Source organism: Rhynchophorus ferrugineus, unplaced genomic scaffold (assembly GCF_030347505.1).
Source record: "Rhynchophorus ferrugineus isolate W39M unplaced genomic scaffold, kcgeb_rfMv2 rfM3, whole genome shotgun sequence".
NCBI classification, from domain to species: Eukaryota; Metazoa; Arthropoda; class Insecta; order Coleoptera; family Curculionidae; genus Rhynchophorus; species Rhynchophorus ferrugineus.
In genome coordinates, this window is record NW_027472582.1 from 56,429,005 (window position 1) to 56,450,667 (window position 21,663).

General features: G+C 32.3%; 2 protein-coding genes across 13 annotated transcripts in view; one reads left to right on the plus strand and one right to left on the minus strand.

Moving 5' to 3' along the window:
- The window catches only part of sky (GTPase-activating protein skywalker), a 207,937-nt gene extending 199,925 nt beyond the window's left edge, over positions 1-8,012 (minus strand). For all 10 annotated transcript variants that reach the window (XM_076400870.1, XM_076400863.1, XM_076400868.1 and 7 more), the window contains exon 1: positions 7,517-8,012. The gene's annotated coding sequence lies outside the window, so the exon portion shown is untranslated. The remainder of the gene's footprint in view (positions 1-7,516) is intronic.
- Positions 8,013-8,482: 470 nt separating this feature from the next.
- The window catches only part of usp (retinoid X receptor ultraspiracle), a 93,556-nt gene continuing 80,375 nt past the window's right edge, over positions 8,483-21,663 (plus strand). The window contains exon 1 of one of the 3 annotated variants that reach the window (XM_076400889.1): positions 8,483-8,810. In XM_076400889.1, the coding sequence (XP_076257004.1) occupies positions 8,792-8,810 (19 nt within the window). In that variant the 5' untranslated portion in view covers positions 8,483-8,791. Of the gene's footprint in view, positions 8,815-21,663 lie in introns of all 3 variants that reach the window. The other 2 variants (XM_076400888.1, XM_076400887.1) reach the window with 2 other exon arrangements.

Genomic DNA, 21,663 nt, shown 5'->3' on the forward strand with positions numbered 1-21,663 from the left:
TAATATCTTAAAATTTGTATAAAATTAACATGTGTGGCCACAATAATGCTTGTCGTATTTTAAATGAATATTTGGCTTAGTGAACAACAAAAATGCCGAACTCTATTAAAAACGTTATAGTTGTGGTATTTTAAAATACACTTGAAATCTTATTTATAGAGTACCAATTAATTTGAAAAATATCAAATCACAATAAATATAAAGACCATGTGGCGACTGCCACGAACCTTTAGACCACCAGGAATTCATCAACAACAAGTACAAAGGTTGGCAACGCCGGTGGATTGGTACCATGCAGTTCCAGGTTATAAAAGACCATCACGACGACGTCTCGCTCATTTTTATTTTCTCCATCCTCTTGTAATAGTACCACTTCCACAGCGCTACCGTACTTCCTCTACCTAATCTAATATCCTTTCAATTGTCCCGTCGACCACATGTATCATTTAACATTGAAATAAAAAGTATTTCTTCAACCAGTGTTTTCAGTTCTCGTGCAAATTCCTTCCAAGAATAGTAGTGAGTGTTCTGACAAATAATCGCAGCGGTAGCCATACATTTCGACCGATCGACCGACCCGACCAATATTCCTACAATTGGTGACCCCGACGTGATCAAAGTGCCTAACAGGTAAATCAACTCAACATAAGCCACTCGACAGGTAATTGACACGTGCATGGAAGGATAGTACGAGGAACGGAACCCATCAACATCACATGGTCGACGACATCCCACGAGACTAGCCTGATCGACGAAAACCACAGAAGCCCACCATGTATATCATCAACACATGAACACCCTCGCATAACGAAACGGGATACGTAACACACTTACAGGTACCCTTAAACAAAGCTAAACGCCCCAAGATGAACAACGTCCTGCTACAGATCCGATGGCAGCTGATCCCGTAAAACTCCTCGCTCAGGTTGGGATCCCCATCTCATCAGCAGTCCCCGGGCGGTTGTTTGCGTGATCGCGGGTGTACTCCGGAACTTGCACCACATACAGGTACGTTCCACGGCAGTTCCACTAGGAGGGGAGTTATGTGGCGACCGCCACGACCCTTTAGGCCACCAGGAATTCATCAACAACAACTACAAAGGTTAGCAACGTCGGTGGATTGGTACCATGCAGTTCCAGGTTATAAAAGACCATCACGACGACGTCTCGCTCTTTTTTATTTTCTCCATCCCCTTGTAGTAGTACCACTTCCACAGCGCTACCGTACTTCCTCTACCTAACCTAATATCCTTTCAATTCTCCCGTCGACCACATGTATCATTTGACCACATTGAAATAAACAGTATTTCTTCAACCAGTGTTTTCAGTTCTTGTGCAAATTCCTTCCAAAAATAGTAGTGAGTGTTCTGACAAATAATCGCAGCGGCAGCAACACATTTCGACCGACTGACCGACCCGACGAACATTCCTACAACCAAGTTTCCACTTAAGACTCGCTGCTCAAAACCAAACGAAATCAAGTAATTTGTGAAACAAATGATTAAGGGCTATGATAAGTCCATTATGTACAGAAATAATGCCCTATAAAGATCGTAGCTGGGATCGTAATGCTAAAGAAACTTCACAAACAATGGTTGCAATTTTCGCATTGACTTCAAGGAAAATGATGTTTGGTGGAATTGGTCGCAATGAGCTGCTTGAACTTGGCAGTGCCATTAACTCGACTCTCTATTAATAATAATTAATTTAATTGAAGCATGCGATGGAAAAAATAATTCAGAGCTGAACAATAAAAAGGAGGACAAACCAGTTAACTTTAGCAAAATAGCTAATTGATATTCTATTAATAAAAATAAAATGTGTAATTACTACTATAATATTCAAACAGTTAGCAAATATTTAGCAAATTACATGAATGATTCTAGACTAATTGCAATATACAATCCATGTAATGTTATTTATCAATACAAAGTTTGTTTATATTGACAATTTGTTAGACAAAGAAAAATCACGCGTTAATAGCTCGAATTGATGTGACCCAGGTTCATCAAGTCGCTGCACTCTAATCTAATTTCCCATTTTATTTTATTAAATATAATACATTCTGATATAGACCCATCATTACCAAGAGTTATCTTACTTAAATATTTGGATTAAACAATAAAATATTTTCATTCATATTAAACAGATAAAGATAATAACTATTTCTCCTTTAAAATATATTCTTAAATCATTAAAAACGTATGAATTTCAGTTAATTGCAGTTAGGTGACCTTAATTTTATATACTTTTATATTAATTTATATTAGACATAAATTAATTTTAAAGGATTATTCTTATTAATTTGAAGCTTTATTGTGAAAAATCAGTACAAAGGATTTTATTTATTAGTATTATCCATTGATAGCCGCTACATTTCCCATCTTTCAGGCAGTTTACGAATTCCAACTCGAAAGAACTTCTATTTTGATGCTATCAACAAATCGTCACATTTAAGTATTATAAGATGTGGAGCGCTGCTCAGACAGGTAATCGGAACAAGTACTAATCAGAAGGAGCAAAGTCTGGAAAATTCGGCGGGCGCTGGAGCACTTCCATTTTTATGTTTTCCGGTTTTGCAACATGTGGTCGAGCGTTGTCACGCTGAAGAACACCACTGTTGTGCCTTTGCTCGTATTCCGGCTGTTTTCGCGCAGTGCTCAGCTCGAACACATCAATTGTAGTTGAAAGCGATTGATAGTTGTATTAGGTTTTAGCAGCTCACCATTAATTCCGTATATTCTTCCTGCGTTTTACACGGATCACCGTCGAGTAATGCCGTCAAACTTTCAAATTTGTCTTCGCTATCAAAATCGTCAATTTTAAAACCTCTAAAGCAGTATTCATTATTGAAATCAATGGGACACGGCTGTCACAAGCATCACACAACATTCGGTGACCTCCTGCCGCAATTTTCGTCAAATTGCAGTAAAATAAAACTTTCTGCAAACGCGTTTTACTCAGAAATTCATACATTTACAAGCACTGAAAATTTGTACGGAAAATACTGCGGCGAACAATATACGCTGAAAAGTCTGCAAGTGAGGCTTCAACATAAAGCTGGTTACAAATATACCTGATGCGATATAATACACACCAAAAAACCATCTGTTGTTAAAATTTTTCAATTAATTCATAAGCCTAATATTTTATATATCAACAAATATGTCAAGCACTTTGTAAATTATTATTTTAATCTGGTTAATGCCAAGAAATCGATCAAGGAATTTTTTATTTCTCACATATTATCATAGTCAAGATTCCTATGTCTAGTATTCTCTACCTTTTACTATAATATTTTATTTAATTAATTGGTTTTCCTTTTTCATCTTCTAATTATGATCTTTTGTTATTGAATTTAATTTTTCCATTTGGTCTATGCTATATCTATAAAAGCGGATATTCATTATTGCTGTCTTGCCTAACCTAATTATATTATCTTAATATGATTAGAAAAGGTGCTTCCCACCTCTTCACCTCCAACCCCCTGAACCTGTATTTCCAAGCATACTTCGCAGAATCCAGAGGTGGTCCGAAGACGCAATTCATAAACCTAATATTTCATTATCAACAAATATGTTAAGCACTTTGTAAATTATTATTTTAATCTGGTTAATGCCAAAAAATCGATCAATGTATTTTTTATTTCTCACATATTATCATAGTCAAGACTCCTATGTCTAGTATTCTCTACCTTTTACTTCAATATTTTATTTAATTAATTGGTTTTCCTTTCTCATCTTCTAATTATGATCTTTTGTTATTGAATTTAATTTTTCCATTTGGTCTATGCTATATCTATAAAAGCAGGTATTCATTATTGCTGTCTTGCCTAACCTAATTACATTATCTTATATGATTAGAAAAGGTGCTTCCCACCTCTTCACCTCCAACCCCCTGAACCTGTATTTCCAAGCATATTTCGCAGAATCCAGAGGTGATCCGGAGACGCAATTCATAAACCTAATATTTCATATATCAACAAATATGCCAAGCACTTTGAAAATTATTATTTTAATCTGGTTAATGCCAAAAAATCGATCAACGATTTTTTTAATTCTCACATACTATCATAGTCAAGACTCCTGTGTCTAGTATTCTCTACCTTTTACTTAAATTTTTCATTTAATTAATTGCTTTTCTTTTTTCATCTTCTACTTATGATCTTTTATTATTGAATTTAATTTTTCCATTTGGTCTATGCTATATCTATAAAAGCAAGTATTCATTATTGCTGTCTTGCCTAACCTAATTACATTATCTTAGTATGATTAGAAGTGGTGCTTCCCACTTCTTCACCTCCAACCCTCTGAACCTGTATTTCCAAGCATATTTCGAAGAATCCAGAGGTGGTCCGGAGACGCCGGGCCTTGAAACTGCTTTTATATTATTTACTTAATTAGCACTATTGATATTCTATTTAGAGTCCAGTGATTATTAGCTTGTTCTTAATTTCTCACTGGAGACATGAAAGCAGTCAAGTTCTAATTCTGGTTAATACTTCAAAGATGACAAAACAGTAATTTTTCTTCTGTCTAATTTATAACTCAAAACATTTTTGCCCCTTTATGATTTCCTTTTGTACATGATACAAATTATACAATCAAATATGTCAGTTTAAGTTAATATAATAAACTGCAATCAAATTGTATGGTAATTTTAAAATAACATATTAGCTAATATAATTTCACTTCGGTAAATTAAAAAGGAATATAATTTAATTTATAAATAGTATAACAATTCAATTATAATTATTATAGTCTTAATGTATTGCTACATATATAACTGTAATATATAGCCTTAATATATTGTATTGTAATGAGCCCTATTTTTGGTAATTAAAATCATATGTAACAGGTCAATTGAAAAGTCCCCGGCCTACCATAGTAAAACACATTCTATTGGCAAAATTAGTTTTTTTATTCAATATAATTCCCTTCAAGGTTGATACACTGATTATAGCGAACCTCTAACTTCTCGATACCGTTTTTGTAGTACGGTATGTCCTTTGCTTCAAAATAGGCCACAGTTACGGCTATCATATGACGAAAATTTCTTCCCAGGGAGCTTTCTTTTGAGGTCTGAGAACAGGAAATAGTCGCTGGGGGGCAGATCTGGAGAATACGGTGGATGAGGAAGCAATTTTAAGCCCAGTTCATGGATTTTTGCCATCGTTTTCACTGACTTGTGACCCGGTGCATTATCTTGGTAGAGCAGCACTTTCTTTTTCTTCAAATGCGGCCGTTTTTCGGCGATTTCGTCCTTTAGACGGTCCAATAACGCTATGTAATAGTCGCTGTTGATGGTCCTTCCTCTTTCAAAGTAGTCAATGAATATTATTCCATACGCATCCCAAAATACAGACGCCATAACCTTGCCAGCCGACTGTTGCATTTTCCCACGCTTTGGAGCGAGTTCATCGTATGCAGTCCATTCGGATGGCCGTCGATTGGACTTCGGAGTGAAATGATGGAGCTATGTTTCATCCATTGTCACATATCGACGCAAAAACTCATCTTCAAACACTGTTCCGAATCATAAACTCGTCCTTGTTTTTGGTCAATAGTGAGCTCGCACGGCACCCACTTTGCACAGAGATATATGACGTTCAGTTGATATCTTTAGAGTGTCTGCTATTTCATTCAATTTCAATTTACGGTCATTCAAAATCATTTTGTGGATTTTTAAAATATTTTCGTCGATAAGAACCTCTTTAGGGCGTCCACTGCGTTCACCGTCTTCGGTGCTCATTTCACCGCGTTTAAAGTTAACATACCAATCCTTTGATGGTTGATTTTCCTGGGGCAGTATCCGGAAACTCGGCACCGAACCAAGTTTTTGCTTCATCTGTATTTTATCCCTTCAAAAAGCAATATTTTATCAACACGCGAAATTCGTTCTGATCCATTTTTTCCCAATAACAAAAATTGCTTCACTCAAAATGCTATAATTCACAAACTAATGATCCGACATCTCTCAAATTTATACATGCACCACCACATATGGATTTAATTCTAATAGCGCTATCTATGTATCAGGCCGGGGACTTTTCAATTGACCTGTTATGTTTGCTGAAGCTAAGTCAACAAAAATTTCTTATAAATAATACTGGTTTCATTCCAGCACTCTTAGAAATTATTTTAAAGCATTTAAAATGTCTGAAAAAATTTTAGCTACTGAATGGATTTCATCTAAATGGGTTCAAATGGAAACCATAAATATTCTCGTATATAATATTAAGTAGCTGAATACAAATCAACTCTTATTTATTATATTTAAATAGTTCCTAGCATACATCAGTCCTAATATTGTCTATTCATTAATAATGGTTGAGAATAATAGTTTAACGTTTTTATTTACGTGCCTTTTTGATTTAATTAATTAATAAATAAAATCAATTTTAAAAGATCATAGATTCATTCAATCTACATCAACATTTAATATAAAAAATTCAATAAAATCACTTAATACATATTTCATACTATAAATATATCGGCATGTTAATACGTAATTATTTGAGCTACTATCATGCACTAGCAACAAACAAAAACAAGAACTCTAAATGGCTTTTCATAGCGGAAGAGTACATGAATAAGGTCAATGCTTCATCTTTATAGCCTTTATTCACTAATCAATGTTTGAAAATATCTAATTTAATTATTTTTGTCTTGTCTAAAACGTGTATAAAATGGTAACTATCATAAGAATGCGTAATAATATTGAAATATGTTTGTTTAATTTATATTAAGAACCCACAACTTTTCTGTAAGTAAAGTGTGTATTAACAGCTTAGTAAGTTGTTTTGAGAATAAGAATAGACTACATTTTCTAATTTCAATTACATTTATATAGCCAATTTAACTGAAGCTGTACTAGCCATAAAATTTAGTTAATATTTCAGTTAATACCTTGTTTAACAATCTTTAAATAGCCCAGTAGCAACGGAAGTATCTATAAGTGCACAAGGCCAATAATTCATTTTTATAACCACTTAAAATTAAATCCATTATATTTCCTAAGATTGAATATTTTTATTCTATGTATACTTTGAAATATGAAGTTCATTTTCAGTTATATTTTAATATAAAAAGCAATTCTTAATTTTTATTTAACTGTGACATAAAACATATCACTAATTCCAGTGAACGAATGAAATAGTGATAAATACAGATATTATCACCCGATCATCTACTGATAAATTTATTGTAAAATAAAATATTGTTAGCGAAATATTCTTCCAATATTTTATTACACAAAATTATATTAACCCAATCACTATTTTAAAAGAATAATCTAGAAAACAAAAAAAGTTAGGTTAATTGTCGAGCCCTTTTAACAGATTAAAAAAATTATCATAAATAATTTTTACATTACATAACAGTGGTTAGTTAAAGACTTAAATTTTAGTAACTACTAAAATCAACTAGCTAATCTAATATTTCGGATCTTATCAGCTGCTGTAAACACTCTCAAATTTAGTTAATATAAATTATGGTATATCTATTTACACACTTACACTATTTAAATGATTTCAGTGTCACAAAAAGTAATGTAGGTTTCTTGAAAAAGCATTAGATTAAACACTAACGAATCAATACAGCTATCAGTTATTTCGAATTTTTGTATTCACCAAACACTATCTGGATTGTTCCGGTGCAATTTTCCTCGGCGCCAAAGAAAACGAAATATAATTATAACACGAAATGTAATTTACTCGACGTATAAAACTCAGCGTAAGTCAGCACTTCCGATTCACACCGTTTGAAAAACCTCTCCGAAGATCGTCCGCTCAATTTACAGTGAACACTAAAGTAGAAAAAAACTTCCCATATCCATGAATCTAAATTGTCAATGCGCGAATAAAGCCACTCCCATTTCACTGTGTGTCTTCGAAGACACTACTGGGCGATTTTTTTTTAGCCACTAAGATTCGACAAATACTATTTGGAGCATCATAGTGACAATCTAAAATCTAAACATACATGCACGTGACAAACGAAAAGTCAGACTCTGTGCATTTCTATTATTTTCATCACATATATTTTATAAATAAAGATACCCAAAAAGCAAGAATTAATACTAGGCAACCAAATATTCAAATATCAGCTGATAAAAATTAAAATAAATATGTGTTACAATAACAATAATATTATATTACAAATATAGTTATATTTACATGTAATAATGAATAACTTAATCTCGTATTAAAAAATTAAATAAAATTTTAGTTTAATAAAATATAATATTATGATATATTCTAAGCTTCTTCTAAGATTATGCAACTTAACAAGCAACCATGTGATCTGTCAATAAAACAAATTTTACAGCTATCTGTAATATCACGTGATAAACAATTAAAATTTATGTGTTGTAAATGATTATTTATCTTAATCAACGGCACTAAGTATAATAAAACATAATATTTTATATAATTGTTATGTAATATATTACAGGTAAACTTTCGCATTTTCTACTTGATTGATGGCGCCACCTGTTCTACTTTCGGTTTAACAACACGGCCAAGTCGCCTTTCTCAGATAATTATCCAAAATTACGAAATATTTGCTTAAAATTTTGCACAAAACTTAAGTGTCCCTTTAAACTTATAGTCTCTATATTTACATATAAGTGATTTTTTGAGTACATTTCTTATATAAGACCGATAATCGACAATGTTTCAGCCATGTTTACCGTTTCGAAAGTAGACTGATTAGTGTTTATTTGTACTTTTTTAAGTGAAAAGTGTTAATATTTTGAGTGAAAACCTGTAAAATTTTGTGCAATAATAGCTATGGATAATTCTGACCGGGGTAAGTATATAATTTTATAAAATAAGCCATTTAAATAGGCCGTTTGTATATAGAAAGGGCAATGGCAAAGTCATGGTCGACCTATTTAGTTCACTGACCGCGTTTCTCTTAATATTTATACACATTTTTTTCTGCAAATACTACTATAGTTTATCAGTAAAGAGATATATTTATTGTCCTCTAATCATTAATATTTTTAAACAGAAATACAATATGTAAACGAATATATAACAAAAGAGAAGGGGTTACATTTTTAAACTTGTTTTAGGTCAAGTTTTCCTTGAATGAGTTTGAAAAATTACAAGTGCCGTTATATATATTAGGTTCGAATTTGTATTGGTTAACTCAACCACATGTTGTTACTACATGCAGAATTTTTATTTTTTTGGCACGATTTCTGTGCGATAATGTTTGGTTAAAATCATTTACGTCCTCAAATAAACATAATTGTTTTGGGATATAGGGCATTTTTGTGACAAGTTAGTTGGATTTCTGTATCGCCAAAAGTTGATGCACTTAATAACAGGTGGCGCTGTAAGGTTTTTTAGTTAAAAAATATAATTTTATATGTTGAGGCTTACTTATCTAGTTATTTTTAAAGCATTCAAACTACAAATTAAGTTATTATATATATATATATATATATATATATATATATATATATATATATATATATATATATATATATATATATATTTTATCATATAATGAATATGAAATAAATGAATTCTATTGGAGATATTCTATTATAGCTTCCTATATATTGTATCAAATTGGTCAATTAAAAATTGGTGATTATATGATTACTATGATTTACTATGACTATTTTTTGAGATGCATTTAAGAATATTTTAGCAATGTTAACAATGTCAATTTTGATATTTTAAGTATTATTATACATTATAATTTTAAATTATATTTGTTTGTGTATTTTTAGAAGTACTTTAGTTCATCAAAGTGTTATTTATAAATTATGCATGTGTTATTTCCATTTGATTAAATTATAATATATAGTAATTGTTCATTAGTTTTTATTAAGTGAATTTGTGCAATTATAACATCAATAAAACGGATTGCTGTTGCGATAATGCTTTAACTTACCCTTGTAAGCCAATAAAATAGGTCATCGGTATTTATCTCAGCACGTTTGTCGGCTTGGCCCATTAGAATTGGACGACTGGATGCGTCCTTGAGACGTCCTTGTTCCAGCCTCCGGCCAGCGTAAATATATGCGAATTTGCTTGGAAACGATTTCGATTTATGGGTCAGGAAGCATGTTTCCACACCGCCTATCACGAAAAGAGAAAATTGGATTTATCTTTTGACAAAATTAATGTGAACACCGACTAATTTTGGCGAATCCTATAAATACATATATTGTAGGGACCATGGTTTGATACGGTGAAAGTATTGATTGTTTTTTTTTCTTTTTTTTTAACATTCTTTGCTCTTTACTGGCCACAAATAGGTCAATTTCATCACCTATATTTTGCAACGAACTGAATTATTATACAATTGTATTAAATTAATATTAGCTTTAAGAAAAAAGTATTTAATCATATTGTTATTGCTGTGGCGAACACAGTTATCCTTAATTTTTATTGATAATTTGTTTCTTTTTCTCCTTTTACCAACTAGGGGTTTATCTGGACTGGACTTACAGTTTAACGTGGGCTCCGAATCACGGTTCTAGACATTAAGCCTACCGACTAACGAGTGACCAACTTAGCAATCATCCCAGAAGACATCCAGTCTTACCCAGCCTGGTTACTGGCGTGAGTGGGATCATTTTCCTTGTCGGTTTTTGCACTCTTACCTGGGACAATCACTAATATTAAACAATCACAAATATAAATATACGATTATACCCCAGTAGGATTCGAACCGAAGAATATCGCAACAGTAGGTGGACCGTCTTGTCGCCTTTACCACTGCGCCAAACAAGCTGGCATAATAATCTGTGTCTGTTTATAGCTCTTTGAATAGCCACGAATTTTTTAACTGTGAACATATAGATTTTTTAAATTTCATGAAGGAAGTTTAACAAAGCTCAAACAAATAAGTATTAAGAAATTATATCCTATTATATTAATAGTGTTTGGTGAATTTCCATTTGCGTCCAAATTTAGCTAGCTTTTACTATTTTCTTAAGATATGTTTTCTGTTGTTGGTTTTTCTTCTCTATCTCTTCTTTTAGGCGTTTAATCAATTAGTTGGTAAAGATCGCGCACTATTGTTTTACTGATTCATACTGATTGATATATCGGATTCTGTCTGGTCTTTAAAACAATTTTTTGTATTTTAAATTCAATAAAACAAGACTATTAACAACGTATTTGAAAAACATGGGTCTCGTCAAAGTTTGTCGTCATTAAGATACTTCGTTGGCAAGATGGCTATAGTGAGAATCAAAATTCAAATAGGAAAATTAGGTTCTGATGAGGAAGAATAAGTTTTAAAGAAGAATTCGAGACCTGTTAGATTTTATTTTTAACTCAAGCGATATCATTTTTAATGATGGATCTGTTAATTTTTCAACTGTAGCAACAGGAGTATCTCTGTAAACAGAGAGTTTATCTTATTTAAATTATGTTATTTGGAGTTAATATTAGGTGCTTGCATGTATCCTGATCATTTTCTTCACTTTAAAAGGATATGGATACTTGGTGTAGTATGGATATGGTGTCGATGTGAGTGATGTAGTATATCCACATTGCCTGGCAAGCAATGAACCCGCGTTGGTGAAAGGGTATGAAATGACATTTTTAGTCAATCCGTGCGGTATTAGTATTTAGTGTGTTTCCATTTTTTTAGATTATTCCTGTCTTATGTAAACGTTTGTGCTTTGAGTCTTGCACTTCGTTGTCTTCGAACTGTCATTCGTTGACCAGCATCATTATAAGTTTCTAAAAGTGTTTGATAGGCTTTGACAGTAGATTTCTGCAAATCAAACGACAAAAGGAATTATTAATTTTGATCGTTCCATGATTATCACATTTTCATCAATAGTCAAAATTCATGTGCATGCATCTAATATAATATTTTTGAGAATTTTTATCGAATTTTTTTTCACATTTTAATTTTCCACTAAGGATGTCGGGTATATTTTTAATAAATGGTTCAATTTTCTATGGCATATCCAGTGTTTCAGTTAAAAAAAAAACACGACCAATCAAACTTTTTGCCGTCATCACGTGGCACCCACACAGCGACCTTGTTTTCGTTTTCGGATTTTTATAAATGACTTTTAACAGTCTCTTGGTCACTATTTTGTTTCACAATATATTTGTTTGATACATTTTCTACAGTTTATCGAGGGCCTATTGTTTTGTACGTACCATATTTAACACCAAATAATAATTAACACGTTCTGTTTATTGATTGATCAAGATCATTTTTAAATAATTTTTTGAATAGAGACTCAATCAGTTGTTCTGAAATGTTCATGAAAATATTATATTGTTCTGTTTTGTATTGTCAAATTTCAGTTATAATATTGGGTTTTTATTTTATAAAATGTTTTTCTAGAAATTACATGATTCAGCGTATATAGAACTTTAACAAATGTTTATGGATGTAATTAGAATTGACCATAAGACGTTACAGCTAGCGAATAATAAATATTTTAACAAAACAAACTTTTAAAATGATTTTCAAAATGTAATACCCTTTAATGTCCGTTTTAACCCATCACCTGCAAAACATTGAACAAGTTTGACTGAAAATTGCAGAAATCAACACATCTGTAACGTATTATAAAGAAATATGTATAATTATTATTTAGATTCATATAGAGTGATTATTCAATATTAATCATCGTCCTCGTCATTATGTCAATGTTTATTATGTTCAATGCATATGGAAAAATGTAATATGTCGGTGATAACTTTTACAGACTCTAAGTGAGATAATTTGGCAAAGGTGGATCCCACAGAAACTACCGTTGATATTCGCATTTTAACTATTTCATAAGTTTTAATCTAAATACTTCACAATTGTTGTCAGATACCTGATATTTTAAAAGATTCTTCTCCTTTTAGTAATTTAATTAGTTTCCAAGTTTTTATTTTTCAGCACTAGCGAAATATATTTAAAATATGTTGTTTAGTAAGTTTCAGAAAATGAGAAAACGAATTTGTAGTTTGTTATAAACGAAAAATAAATGTAGTGGTTCTACGAAAAGCCAGAAAAAATCGCCTCAAAGGAATTTTTGGTGAGAAGTGTCAGAAGTCAACGGGAGCTAAATCTAGCTAATAACCTGAACATTCACCACTGATTACTACACAAGCTTATTAAACGTCCGAATGAAGAGAAAATAAATGATACACATATAAAAACATGCCATGAGAGGTGCCCTATGATATATAAAATAAATTATGTATATTTTTTGTAAAAAGCTCAAATATTCGAGTTACGGTATATGAGTCAGTCAGTCACCCAAGACTTTGGTAAACAAAGAAATCAAGAGAAAGTAATTCCGAGATATATCCTACTAATGTTTATTTTTTAATAAATATTTATATGATAGCATTTAATGGTTTTATCGGTTCAACCTTTACGATGTAAACTACCTGTGCGAAGCGTTTTTCTTTTCACCAAATCTTCTTACCTACTAATAAATCTGGCTTGTATCGACCGGTTGACATTGAACACATTTACTGTTTTAATGATGCGCGCCATAAAAGTCTATGTAAATGATGTATCTGCAAAAACGAATTTAGTTTGAATCTCCGCATAAATTCATTCGAAAATAAGTTTGTCAAGGCTGCGTCACCCCACATAATAAATCGGCTCATTTTCATTCACCTGTTTTGCATGTCTCTCGATATAAATTGCTCGGTTTCGATGTAGTTGAAGCATTTGCATTAATATTCTATTGAAACTTTTCCATAAAAAGTATTATATATTAATGCAAAATGTACTTGAGGGTTGCATTTTATATTTTGGGATTTTGCGAATCATTTTACACTTACCGTAGCATATATCCGCCAGTGTTTGCAACATTTTTTTATAATTACCCTTAACAGTAACATTTAAGAAAAAAAAACTAGAACTGAGAATGGAATTGTGAGAATTTTTTCATTTTATTTGTTTGAAATACTACCAAGGACTATTATTTGTTTATTGTAACAGGTTAATTGAAAAGTACCCGGCCTGATATAGATGGCGCTACTGGAATGAAATCCATATATTTTTAGCTAGCCCTAACCCTCAAAAGATGCGTGTATAAATATGACAGCTGTCGGTTAGTTTGTGAATGATAGCATTTTGAGTGAATCAACTTTTGTTATAGTGAAAAAAAATGGATAAAAAGGAATTTCGCGTGTTGATAAAATATTGCTTTTTGAAGGGTAAAAATACAGTTGAAGTAAAAACTTGGCTTGATACCGAGTTCCAGCCCGGACACTGCCCCAGGAAAATCCAACCATCAAGGATTGGTATTACTAAGGTATGCACCAAAGTATGTTAAGTTTAGACGTGGTGAAATGAGCACCGAAGACGGTGAACGCAGTGGACGCCCAAAAGAGGTTGATACCGACGAAAACATTTTAAAAAATCCACAAAATGATTTTGAATGACCGTAAATTGAAATTGAATGAAATAGCAGACACTCAGATTCACTGAACGTGTACATCATATCATTCACGAATATTTGGGCATGAAAAAGCAACATAGCTCGGGAAAACGCACCAGTCGGCTGGGAAGTTTTTGGCGTTTGTATTTTGGGATGCGCGCGGAATAATTTTCATTAACTACCTTGAAAGAGGAAGGACCATCAGCAGCGACTATTACATAACGTTATTGGAACCTTTGAAGGACAAAATCGCCGAAAAACGGCCGCATTTGAAGAAAAAGAAAGTGCTGCTTTACCGAGATAATGCACCGTGTCACAAGTCAATGAAAACGATGGCAAAAATCAAAAGGCAAAAGAATGCTCGCTGGGAAGAAATGTTCGTCGAATGAAGAAGTGATTGCCTATTTTGAAGCAAAGGACAAATCGTACTGTAAAAATTTCATCGAAATATTGGAGGGTCGCTATAATCAATGTATCACCTTTGAAGGGAATTATGTTGAATGATGATGTTTGTGAGAATTGAGGGTGGGCAGGCGGTTTTTATCATAAAACTATGGTTTATTCGAGATGTCAGTTTAGAAGCTCATTTAATCTCCTTTGAATTAGGACTCTTCCTTCTTGCTCTGGCCACACTCATGCCAAGACTGTCCTGATTTTGCAGCCACTCGACAGGTTATTAGGTGGGTCTTCTCGGGATTTTTTGTAATATCCAAATAAGGTTTCATCCCAACTACTTGCGGCGAATAAAGGACGTATGCTCACATGTTATTATGATCATGTTCACGTTGATGCTAAGAAATCAGCTCGGCAAGATTTTTGTTATATGGTGACGAATTAATATCTAGTCCTCAACAGTTTATTCGCTCCAAGTGGAAACTGAAAATATTCATGCGTCGTTGTTAACTTGTTCATTGAATATTTTTTATAGTTTAATACAAATGAACGTCATAAAAATGGTACCAAATATCTTGCAGTTCTCTTGCCAGTATATTCTTGTATACAGATGAGTTGTCATGGTGAAAGACGGGTTTTCCTTCATCAAACCTTACTTCTCGCGAAGTTTTTTTTCAGCGAATAAACCTGGTCAAGAGGGTTGTAGTAATATTGGCTTGTAGTTGTTTTACCTCACCTTGGTTGTTTGTGCCGTTGGTCGTTCTTCACACGACTCTTCTCGAATCTTCGAATTTGACCATGTTTCATTTGTTCACATTTCCGTAAGTCCCCGTAAACTTTTGTCAATTTTGCATGAATTTGCTTTGGATCACTCTATCCAAACCTGAGAATTTTAGAACAAGATGTGTATCAATTTCAACCGAAAGCTCGGAAAAATTCGTGTAATCAAGCATATTGAAAGAATAAGTTCAAACTTGTTATACAGCTAATAACACGTACCAGACGGAAAATATAATTATTTGGTGATTGGAACACCATATATGTGCTTGGTCGAAAACTTTTCACCTTAATCCCGTATAATGAGCTTAATTAAAAATGCAACAACGATTATTATAAACATATTTTATTTTAAAACTTTTTTTTGTGTTAGAAATCTAAGTTTGATTATTTTTACTTTTTACTGAGTTCTTTATTTAATTTTTGAAGTCGATTAATTTTTTTTAAATATTTTATTTTTCTCTTTTTAGCGTTAGATATTTACATAACAAATTATGCAGTTATTTTATTAAGTATTACAATGGGTAGGCCAAGTAAAAGCGCAGCCCGTATGAGTAAAAATAGGAATAAAGAAACAATGACTTAAAATAAGGAACGCTTCAGGTTCCGTGGTCCGCTACCTAGCCATGTTCTAACCAAACTAGAACAACAGCAAAAAATCGTTGCCCCCGCCGGGAATCGAACGCTCCGCGTTTGAGCTTAACTCTCAAATCACTACACCAGAGAGACAGTTTCCTGCAGTATTTCTACGACTTCCCATGTGATATGGTTAGTGCTTAAAAAGCAAACCGAACTTTTGCACTGAACGACTTCCAGTCTTCTGTTACATCAGTTTAGCAATAAGATTATACACAAATATCTAATTATTTTAGATAAAAATATGTGAAAACTTTGTACGTGCCTTTGAAATTTGACGGTTTCTCTCGATTTCCTCGGATTTCGCCATCAGATTCTGACTTGAGGTGCACTCTTTCGAATAAAGAATTTTCAAAATCAGTCCATAATTGACGGAGAAATCGGTGAACATACATAAGAAAATATACCGTCGAACATAGAACCTCCTCATTTTTTTTGAAGTCTGTTAATAAAATATGACAAAATAGAGCAAAATAGTCCAACAGAGCTATATCAGTTTAGATTTCAAAGGAGGGCAAAAATTTTGGTAGAGAACCCAAAGTTAAAGGGTGCAACATAGGATTCAAATAACATTTCTTTTTTTATATTTTGAAATCTCGTTTTTACCACCGAGGGTTTATCTGGACTGGACCTACAATTTAACGTGGGCCTCCAACCACGATCCTCGGCATTAAGTCTACCGACTGATGAGTCACCAACCAAGTCTGGTTACTGGCGTGACTGGGATCACTTTCATTGTCGGATTTTGCACTCTTGCCTAAGGACAATCACAAATGTTAAACAATCACAAACATAAATTTATGACCATGCCCCAGCAGGATTCGAATCCGCGATTATCGCAACAGTAGAAGGACCGTCCTGTCGCCTTTACCATTGCGCCGATCAAGTCGGTTAAAAAATAACATTTCTACTCATATAATATTTCTTGTTGACAGTTAAGCCCAAAGGAAGAAAATCATAATAAGCGATAACGCAGTTAAAGTTAATAGTTAAAGTAATCATTTTAGTATTTTTTGATCACAGTGGTATATGTCAAGAGTTTATATGAATTTCGGATCGCCCGAAATATTACGCAAAGTAAAAGATGGATGAGAATGCTGAATTTAAACCATATTCGAATACGGTAAAAATATAATGTTTTTATTTATGTTTGTCATAAATTGAAATATATTATTATATAAACAATCCTGGTAACGAAGAGTGAAAAATTGCGCAGTTATGTGTTTTAAGAGGCCCGAGGAAGGTAACTAGCTACCAAAGAGATATCTAATTTTAGATGCTTCGGACATAGCGCAACAAAAGCATTTATAATTTATATTTAGAATCATTTACTTGCTTATTTATCATTTTTTAAATAGAAATAGATTTAATATCGATTTATATGTTAATATTATCTAATTGGGCAGTTTCGGATACTGTCGGATAGAAAATATGTTTATTTAGTTATTTTAAAAATAGCGGCATTCTAGTCACACAATTTGGCATCTTTTATATATATATATATATATATATATATATATATATATATATATGATTAGTACAATCTTAATATACAAATTAATTAAAATAAAATGAAATTAGTTAAGTTAATTTTATGAGTAATAATTTACACTATACAAGTTCGTGTGGTTTAGTTCTTCTAATTCAATTACTACTTGGTTTGATCTTTTAGTGCAACCCTATATTTCCATCCCATATATCCAAATTGGCTTTATGATTCCAATCTCTAGTCCATTTGTAGATCTTGTTGACTGTTACTTGTATCTGCCTAGTAAACACTGCATTTCCCCTTATAAAAAAAACCGCACTTGATTTTACAAAATTAGCGTTTCTATTTGTCAAGTTCGATAGCTTTTTGATTTTGACGGTATATGTATTCAGAACAAACCAACCCTTCTTTCTCTGGTTTAGAATAGTGGCAAATTAGAATTATTTATACGTTAATTATACTTATCATCTTCATATATATATATATATATATATATATATATATATATATATATATATATATATATATATATATATATTGAATTAACATTGTGTACCGCAACAATTTAGTCTATTAATGGAGTCTAAATTAATGGATCGAATGGTTTATGTGATTCAATTTTGTACAAAATTAATTATCCGTTGAGCTTTCGATATGCATTGAAATCAAAACAATTGATGAAGGCCAAGAGTATAGATAATGCGTTACTATCGAAATGTATCATTTTATTAATTAATTAATTTTGTCTTATTGGTCCTAATATACTATATGCACAAGTATTTTGAATATTCGTTATTAATTGTTCGCTGTTTATATTTGAAAAATAATGGTAAATAACTCGATGTAATGCGAAATATTTGGAATTTTATTATTACGTACTAAATATAGTCATTTGTAAAATAAGGCCTTTCATCTACTAGATAGGTATTTTCTTCAAGATCTTGAGATAAGATTTGAGATTCAATACCATTTATAGCACTTTATTGTATATTGTGTTGTATGATTAGGTATATTATCTTTTTATATTGATCTTGTAAAAACACTACGACTTCGAACCATATACTCAAAAAAAGAACTTGCATTTTCATTAGATATCAACAACTAAATGTAATAGTAATAAACGAGAAAAGTAATTAAATATTGAATATTACATTTTAAGGGTTCAGTGGTTAATTTCTGTGTACACTGAATCTATTATTTTATGCGAGGAACCAACGAATTTAACAGTTAGGTTAGGTTGCTTAATAATTGTTTAAATGGTTCAAATTCTTCAAATTTCATTCAATTTCAATTTATGGTCATTCAAAATCATTTTGTGGATTTTTTAAGTGTTTTCGTCTGTAATAACCTCTTTTGGGCGTCCACTGCGCTCACCGTCTTCGGTGCTCATTTCACCACGTCTAAACTAAGCATACCAATCCTGGATGGTTGATTTTCCTGGGGCAGTGTCCAGAAACTCGGCATCAAGCCAAGTTTTTGCTGCATTTTTTCCCTTCAAATAGCAATATTTTATCAACACGCGAAATTCCTTTTTATCAACTTTTTTCATAATAATAAGTTGCTTCACTCAAAATGCTACAATTCACTAAACTAATGATCCGACAGCTGTCAAATTTGTACACGCATCTTTTGAGGGTTAAGGCTAACTAAAAAACGTATAGATTTCATTATAGTAGCGCCATCTATATGTGAAGCCGGGCCTTTTCAATTAACCTGTTACAGGGTATGAACAAAACATTATGAAAATATGACATATATACAATGTTTATTTATTAATAAGGTATTGAGCCACCATTTGCTTGGACAGATTCATAGAGTGTCTGAATAGTTTCCAGCGTGTTGTCTGATTCATATAGTCTAACCTGCCAATTGCTCCAACGATGTTGGAGATGGAAATCTACTTCTAGTTCTTTACCCTAAAACCAAAACTCCATAACGATTCAATTATGTTGTCCGACGTTTGTATTGGGCAAGAATGTTTGATGATATTGAGATGCCCCTCAAGCCAAAACTAAACCTGACAGTGTTTCATATAAGTCATAGTAAGAATGTAGTAACTCGGCCAGTGATGTAAATGAGAGGACCAGTTGAATACCGGAAATATTCCCGCCCCATCATAACTTAACCTCCCATACTCTTCTTTTGGGGTTCTCCATATATAAACCCAACCAGTGTGACGTGGTATAAGGTATAAGAACAAAATTCTATATTTTAAAAATAAAAGCATCAATTTTAGTTCTGTAAATGGTTATTAATAATTCAATGCATTATCAAACAATATACTAAAATATACTTAAGATATTTTATATCTATCGGTCATGTATCTAAATCGGTCATAAGAAAAACCTGGAAATTATGCATTTTATTGCAGTTTGTCTTATGTTCGCTAGCGGGCCAGAGAGCCGCAACCCATCACAAAAGATTTCTGGGTTTTTTGTTTTTTAAAAAAGTTCAAAAATATATGTATATATATTTTTCCATTACAAGTTTAAAAAATAAATGTGTAATAAGTAATGTTTGATGTCAATATATTGATTGAATATTGATAATATAACATTGAGTGAGATATTGTAGATTGAACCCAATTACTTGATACTGATACCACGTGTGAAGCAAACTGTAGCTCTTCTAGAGTTCTTTTCGCTAACTCAGCTGTGCGCCTTCTTTTTGTTTTAATTGAGGCCTCCTCAAAAATAACCCGGGGACTTCCGTTCCGATTTAAACTGGAATTAAGCTGGTCTATATCCAAAGATGGTATTGCGAGATAAACTTTTTCATATTTAGTTGCCATTCTTAATCGAAAAACCTTAGTATAATTCATTGTCTTATCTTTCAAACGTTTTGATGGTTCCTCAACATTAAGAAGTGACAATATTTTTTCATAAACCGACACTGTTTTCGATGACCGTTTGGAGTTTCTATCCAGATGTCTATTAAATCTTTATTTTTTATTGTAACATCCGCCATTAAAAAAACTGTGTTAAACGCAACCCACAGCAATTCAATTTTTTTTGGATGTACCAAATCGAAAACTATTGATGCGACGTAAATGGATTTTTCTAAAAAATCGAACAAAGTTTAAAATGCTGTAAGATTTATACAAATTTGGCTAGATATTTCTGTAACTGTAAAAAATTTAACAGAACTTATCTATAAGAATATGAAGTACTTACCAACTTGAATAGAGTTCATTTCTATATTGTGTAAAATGTACAACACTTTATTTAATCGTTAATGTTGACATGTCAAAGTTTTGAAGCGTTGCTAAACAAAAGCGTGGCCCACCAAGGTAAAATGCCAACCATTAAACTGCCCAACAATTCAATACAAATACCAAATTTGAAATGGTAAAAATTCAGCTTTTAGTTAATTTTGCCCATGGTATATCACACTGTGCCACCGTAGGAAACAATATAAATCATGATTCATCAGACCATACCACATTCTTCCAATTATCGAGTGTCCAGGTTCTATGATCATTGCACCATTTACCATTGCGTTTAGGTTGATTTCCAGTGGAACTGTGTTTATCGAAAAAGCATTACTCAAGTTGGTATTGAGTACTACTGCTAATATTGCCTCCGTTGTTTTATGTTGTCTGGCTAAAATTATTTTTAATATTCGTCGGTCTCTATCAGTTAACTTTGGGTTTTACATTATTCCTCTTCCGCCGATGATGGTTTACTATGTCGTCACTGTGGTCAGTATTGCTCGTAAAACGTTCCACAATTCAATAGTTTTCATCACAAACTCCTGCTAACCGAACACCAACAATTTTCCCTTGTCCGAAGCCTAAGATATCATATGTTTCACAGATCACTTGTTTTAACGATGTCAACCAATACATAGGCGTCGTATTGTTGAGACGACAGTCGTGCTGTCAACATGCAACAATTGTACATCTTGTTTGCATGGTGTTCATATTATTTTGTCTGTCAATTAATACACAAACATGTTTATTTATTTTTAAACCTACAAAAATA